General features: G+C 59.6%; 1 protein-coding gene across 1 annotated transcript; it reads right to left on the reverse strand.

The window, feature by feature from the left end:
- Nucleotides 1-462: 462 nt before the first annotated feature.
- On the reverse strand, nucleotides 463-5,141 carry EMP3 (epithelial membrane protein 3 (MAM blood group)). The gene is made up of 5 exons (XM_084773334.1): nucleotides 5,025-5,141; nucleotides 4,080-4,195; nucleotides 2,194-2,296; nucleotides 1,588-1,728; nucleotides 463-673 (listed from the first exon to the last, which is right to left on the reverse strand). The coding sequence occupies exons 2-5, from the start codon at nucleotides 4,155-4,157 to the stop codon at nucleotides 504-506; spliced, it is 492 nt and encodes a 163-aa protein (XP_084629460.1). The 5' UTR covers nucleotides 4,158-4,195; nucleotides 5,025-5,141; the 3' UTR covers nucleotides 463-503.
- Between the last annotated feature and the right edge of the window lie 1,101 nt (nucleotides 5,142-6,242).

Below are 6,242 nucleotides of genomic sequence, written 5' to 3' on the forward strand. Positions count from 1 at the left end.
GAGCCTGGCTCTCAACCAGGAAGACAGGGTACAGGAGGGCACCCTGCCAGAAGTAGGTGCCTGTGAAACCCAGCTGGTACCCGCTGCCTCGAAGTACAGAGTGTCATCTTGGCTGTAGAGGTGGCCTTTGATGGTGGGGAAAGGGTTAGGGTCTGGAAAGGAGAGGAGACAGGGTTGGGCAGGAAACAGCTCTGCCAGTGGTTGGGTCAGAGAAGGCATGGAAGGGACCATCAACTCAGAATGAAAGGCAGCCCGGGCTCCTGAGAGTGCTGCTGACAGCCTGGAGCAGGTAGAGGGAACCGAGCTCTGTTGAGGTCTTCAGGGAAGGAAGGCATGCACCCTGAGCTTACCAAGGCAGGGTGCCCTGGGGAAGCTGGCTCCAGCCTGTGTGCCAGGGCAGAGCCTGGGAGTTGAGCTCTGGGTGAGACTGTTGTTCAGGAAGTGGGGAGAGCTGAGGCAGGCTCTTGGTTAAGCGGATTTATTTTCTAGGGGACACACAGCGCTCATTCCCGCTTCCGCAGGTGGATGTAGACAATGCCACTGACCAGGGCTAGTGGGAAAGCCACCCAGGCCAGGATGAAGCAGTAACCAAAGCTGCCCCCACGTGGGTGCTTCGCCAGGATCTCCTCAGCGTGGATGGCATAGATCAGTGCCCCAGAGAACACGGCTGTACCTGCGGAACCATGAACACAACAGCGTGGGGCTGGGCGCACAGGGAGGCCGCAGAACCCCCAGAAACCACAGGCAGCCAGCTGTGCAGAGCAGCCATAAGCCCCTTGTGCCTCCACCTCTGGTCCCTAACTGCTCATGTGTGAAATAACTACCCATGCGATCTTTCTGAGTGTTTCATAAGCCAAACATGCAGGCATGAGTAAGTAAAATGAGGGGTGGGGGTGGGGGGACTCTCTGGGAACCCGGGAAGATGTTTCCAAAAACCACCGTGATTAACTCAGCCTTTTGCAACCTAGAGCCAAAAAAATTAAAAACTAAATAAGAGCAGTACTTTCGGATCTCATTGACCTCTTCATGCCCTCCTTCCCCCTTCAAACATCAACTTATTTGACCTAAAAAAAAAAAAAAAAAAAAAAAAAAGGTGGAACATGACCTGATGGCTCAGCCCTACACTTAAAGTTACTCAGGATGCAGAGGCCAGAGGACATAAATCTCAAGGCCAGCTAGGATGATTAGCGAGACCCTATTTCCAACTAAAAAATAAAAATAAAAAGAGGGTTGAGAGCACGTGCCTAGAATCCACGAGCGTGGTGGAGCTGGCCACATGCCTCGGAGATGAGAGTTTGGCTAGCATGCCAGAGGCCCTGTGGTACAGCCCCAATACTGGGCGAAGAGAGAAAATTAGTTCCCTGAGCCGGTACACAGGAAACAGCAGTTGGCTGCTGTGCCTCAGAATACTCCTGTCGTGGATCCTGTTAGCTGCCTCCATGCCTGGAGCCCAAGTTATTTGCCAACACCCACTTCCATGGTGCTGGCTCACTGAAGCCCGTGGCGTCACGGAGGCTGATCCCGGGAGGGGAGAAGGCTGGGGACCTTGAAGATGGTTTACTTCCTGAGCCTTGAGGACGGACTTACTGGTGCAAAGCTGACAGAGGCCGGTGGCGTAGAAGAGGCCGCCTCTTCGCATGGTGTAGAGTTGGAACATGAAGAGGATGAAGGACAGGCAGCAGAGGATGAGGGACAGCACCATAAGCACCTGCACTGCCTTCAACCAGCCTGCAGGGGGAGACACCCGGGAGGTCACCGCCGGCCCCTTGCGGTCCCCACTGGCGGCGCTCTACCCACTCCGGGTTCAGGCAGGCAAGCTTGGGGGGGGGGGTGTTGCCAGGGTTACCAGGCAAACACCTTCCTGGAGAGAGCTACATCCCCACCCTCACTCGAGGGAGGCAACTCCATCTACAGAGCTCTGGCCTTCCCCTATTCTTCCCCAGTTCCTTACAACTTTGAAAAGTGTCCTTAGAATTTAGGGCGCTCTCTCCCCAGGCCTTAAGCTGTAGCACGTGGCCTCCACCCTTTCTGGAGCCATCAGAACAGAAGCAGTGGCTTTTCCACCCTGACAGGCTGCCTATGCCAGCCCCAGATGCTCAGGGCCTCGGCTAGATTCCCAGCCCAAGACCTCGACTGTTGAGGCCTTCTACGCCTTACCGTCCCCCGGCCCCCCTCCCCGGGCTATATGCTCACCATTCTCACTGACGTTGCTGCAGGCCCATGTTTGGGTGGTGGTGTTCCATGTGCAGTCATACCACAGGTTCAGGGACTCCTTCTCTGGGAGGGTCCACCAGGACTGGGGATGGGAGGGCAGACGGGGGAGGGTGAGGAGAGAAGGAGAAAAGATGTCAGGGAGAGTGGGGATGGGGGCACCTGGAAGGTGTGGACTGATGGGTCAAAAGGGTGGGCCAAAACAGTGTGGAAGGGACTGGCCCAGAAGTAGAGGTAGGGAGGTGGAGGCAGAGGGGAGGTGGAGGCAGGGGGGAGGTGGAGGCAGGGGGGAGGTGGAGGCAGGGGGGAGGTGGAGGTGGGGGGGGAGGTGGAGGTGGGGGGGGAGGTGGAGGCAGGGGGGAGGTGGAGGCGGAGGGAGGGAGGTGGAGGCGGAGGAGGGAGGTGGAGGCGGAGGGGGGAGGTGGAGGCAGAGGGGGAGGTGGAGGCAGAGGTAGGGAGGTGGAGGCAGGGAGGGAGGTGGAGGCGGAGGGGGGAGGTGGAGGCGGAGGGGGGAGGTGGAGGCAGAGGGAGGGAGGTGGAGGCAGGGAGGGAGGTGGAGGCGGAGGGGGGAGGTGGAGGCGGAGGGGGGAGGTGGAGGCGGAGGAGGGAGGTGGAGGCGGAGGGGGGAAGTGGAGGCAGAGGGGGAGGTGGAGGCAGAGGTAGGGAGGTGGAGGCAGGGAGGGAGGTGGAGGCAGAGGGGGGAGGTGGAGGCGGAGAGGGGAGGTGGAGGCAGAGGGAGGGAGGTGGAGGCAGAGGTAGGGAGGTGGAGGCAGGTGGGGAGGTGGAGGCAGAGGTAGGGAGGTGGAGGCAGGTGGGGAGGTGGAGGCAGAGGTAGGGAGGTGGAGGCAGAGGGGGGAGGTGGAGGCAGAGGAGGGAGGTGGAGGCAGAGGGAGGGAGGTGGAGGCAGAGGGAGGGAGGTGGAGGCAGAGGGAGGGAGGTGGAGGCAGGTGGGGAGGTGGAGGCAGAGGTAGGGAGGTGGAGGCAGGTGGGGAGGTGGAGGCAGAGGTAGGGAGGTGGAGGCGGAGGGGGGAGGTGGAGGCGGAGGGGGGAGGTGGAGGCGGAGGGGGGAGGTGGAGGCAGAGGAGGGAGGTGGAGGCAGAGGGAGGGAAGTGGAGGCAGAGGGAGGGAGGTGGAGGCAGAGGTGGGGAGGTGGAGGCAGAGGTGGGGAAGTGGAGGCAGAGGGAGGGAGGTGGAGGCAGAGGTGGGGAAGTGGAGGCAGAGGGAGGGAGGTGGAGGCAGAGGTGGGGAAGTGGAGGCAGAGGTAGGGAGGTGGAGGCAGAGGTAGGGAAGTGGAGGCAGAGGGAGGGAGGTGGAGGCAGAGGTGGGGAAGTGGAGGCAGAGGTAGGGAGGTGGAGGCAGAGGTAGGGAGGTGGAGGCAGGTGGGGAGGTGGAGGCAGAGGTAGGGAGGTGGAGGCGGAGGGGGGAGGTGGAGGCGGAGGGGGGAGGTGGAGGCGGAGGGGGGAGGTGGAGGCAGAGGAGGGAGGTGGAGGCAGAGGGAGGGAAGTGGAGGCAGAGGTGGGGAAGTGGAGGCAGAGGTAGGGAGGTGGAGGCAGAGGTAGGGAGGTGGAGGCAGAGGGGGGAGGTGGAGGCAGAGGGGGGGAGCTGGGGGCAGAGGAGGGAGCTGGAGGCAGGGGTAGGGAGGTGGAGGCAGAGGTAGGGAGGTGGAGGCAGAGGAGGGAGGTGGAGGCAGAGGAGGGAGGTGGAGGCAGGGGGGGAGGTGGAGGCAGAGGTAGGGAGGTGGAGGCAGAGGTAGGGAGGTGGAGGCAGAGGAGGGAGGTGGAGGCAGGGGTAGGGAGGTGGAGGCAGAGGGGGGAGCTGGAGGCTCACCATGGGCTGTAGTGGAGGTTCACAGTGAGCTGGAAGCTTACCTTGTCCAAAGTGGCCACAAAAAGCAAGACGAGAATGAGGATGTGAAGGGCAGAGACGGCCAGCAGGAGGACTGACATGGCTGCCAGGTGCCTAGCTCAGAGCAGGGGAGGCAAGCCTGAGAAGGGTGGGACAAAGGGTGGGCGCTCAGTCCTGGGGGAAGAGGGCTGGGGTCTGGCTTTCTAAGTCAGAGAGGAAGGTTAGGGAGGCCTCTAGCATCTGAGGGCGGGTGGCTTGGGAAGTCCCCTGGGCGTGAGCAGTTCCCCCTGGGGAGTAGAAAGTAAGGCCAAGACGATGCTGGCGCGTCCTCAGTGCCCTGTCCCCAAGCTCTGTGGGTCACCATATGAAAGTTTAAATTGATGCCCCTTTCCAAGCCCTCAGGAGCAGGAATCGCCCCCAGGACAGGCATCCTTGACTCACTCGCTCTCTCCTCCTGGGGTGAGTCACGAGTGACTCATCCCTGCCCCTCGCACCCCCCACTCCTAGCCCAGGGGAAATGCCAGCCCCTGGCTGAGCCTCTGTGGTCCTCGCCCCACCCCACTGCAAACCCAAGGCTCTGGACGTTAGGGGAGATGAGGGGAGACGGATGAGAAACAGGGAGGGGGAGGGCTGAGTGGATAGACCACCTCCTACCAACCACCCTTCAGAGAGAGCTCAGGCAGCCCTGGGAGCCCTCCTGTACCCCTTAATCTCAGGCGAGAATGGAAAACCCCAAGGAGAAGCCTCAGGACACGTTTCATGGTGGGCTCTGTGGGGACCGCAAGTCCTGTGGGCGGCCCAACCCCTTCCTGTATCCCCACCACAAAGACTGAGAGAACCCTTCTTCAGCCACCAGTGTCCTCGGGGAGCTAAGAGTGGAGGGTCTCTTCCTGCCTGGGGTGCCCCTCCCACGGTGCCATGCTGCTCAGGAAATAAAGTCCCGTCTGAATAACGGATTGAAAACTTACCGGGAGTCGCTGCAGAAGTCAGAGTTGGAGTCTGTCCTCCTTCGGGCCTCTGGCCCCGCCCTTCTGCTCCCTCCTTCCACTCTGAGTCCCCCGCCTCCCTCACAGCCTTCCTCCCACCCCGTAATACCCACCCTTCTCCCTCTCCTTACCCCCTCCTTCCCTTTCTCTCTCTCCTCTGGTGCTTTTCTGCTTCTCTCAACTCTCAATATATACCAACCCTTTTATATCCACTCTGGCCTCGCCCAGCTGAGGTCGCAGTCTGGGGAGGGCACAAGCTCTTGGTTCCTTATTCTCTGCCCACCCAATCACACAGTAGGCATGTTCTGGGACCTTCTTTTTGGCTCAGATGAGACGTCTTTGGTCCCCTGGGGTGGGGCACATTACCTCCTTGGACTGGATGCCTGCCCTCTTGGATGGAGTTTGGGGCAGAGTGGACCACACAAGAGCCTGCAGAAGGACAGAGTCCTGTGACTTAGGTGGCACTTTGGGCTGACTCTGAGGTGGGATGAGAAACGTGAATCTATGGAAAGGAGCAGGGTGTGACAGTGGTTAAGAATGCCAGTGTGGACATTTCCTGGTGTGTGTGGTCTGGGATAGAGGATTTCACTTGCCTGGGCCTCAGTTTGCTAATCTGTATAGTGGGTACAATACTCAGTCAGGAAAGAAAAATTGAACACTGGAAATAATGACTGGGTGGGTGGGTGCTAAGTAAAATAGGATTACCCTGGAAGGCCTCTTGGAGGAGGTGGTATGTGACCTGAAAGGAGTCATTTGGACACTAGGGAGAAAAGAAAATGGCGCAGGCTCTGAGAGCATGCTCCTGTTGTTTGCCGAGCCAACAGAAGGGCTGGTGTAGTTAGAGCAGAGGGAGCCTAGGGTGTGGTGAGCAGGGACAGCAGAGGATTCAGTTGGAAATTGACGGAGGAATCTGGATTTTACTGTAAGTGCTGTGGGAGGGCATTAGAATTCTCGCATCACTGTAGTCGTAAGGTTGTAATGTGAATGGTCATTGTTTATTCTCAGGACACCTGAGTTAAGAGGTGTGGGTGATGACAGCATATCTGCATCCCTTGGCAGGAGACCAAGTCCTGGTTCCGATGAAGTAAAAGGCTGGGAATCTGAATGACAGGACATGTGGGCATCAGATCCCGGCCCGAGCTAGGTGTGGTGACCTAGGCCTTGAGGGGTGAGAGCTGGCTAGAGACAGAGAACTGGGTA

This window comes from Acomys minous, assembly GCF_964271855.1.
Source record: "Acomys minous genome assembly, chromosome: 2".
In the NCBI taxonomy this organism is placed as follows: domain Eukaryota; kingdom Metazoa; phylum Chordata; class Mammalia; order Rodentia; family Muridae; genus Acomys; species Acomys minous.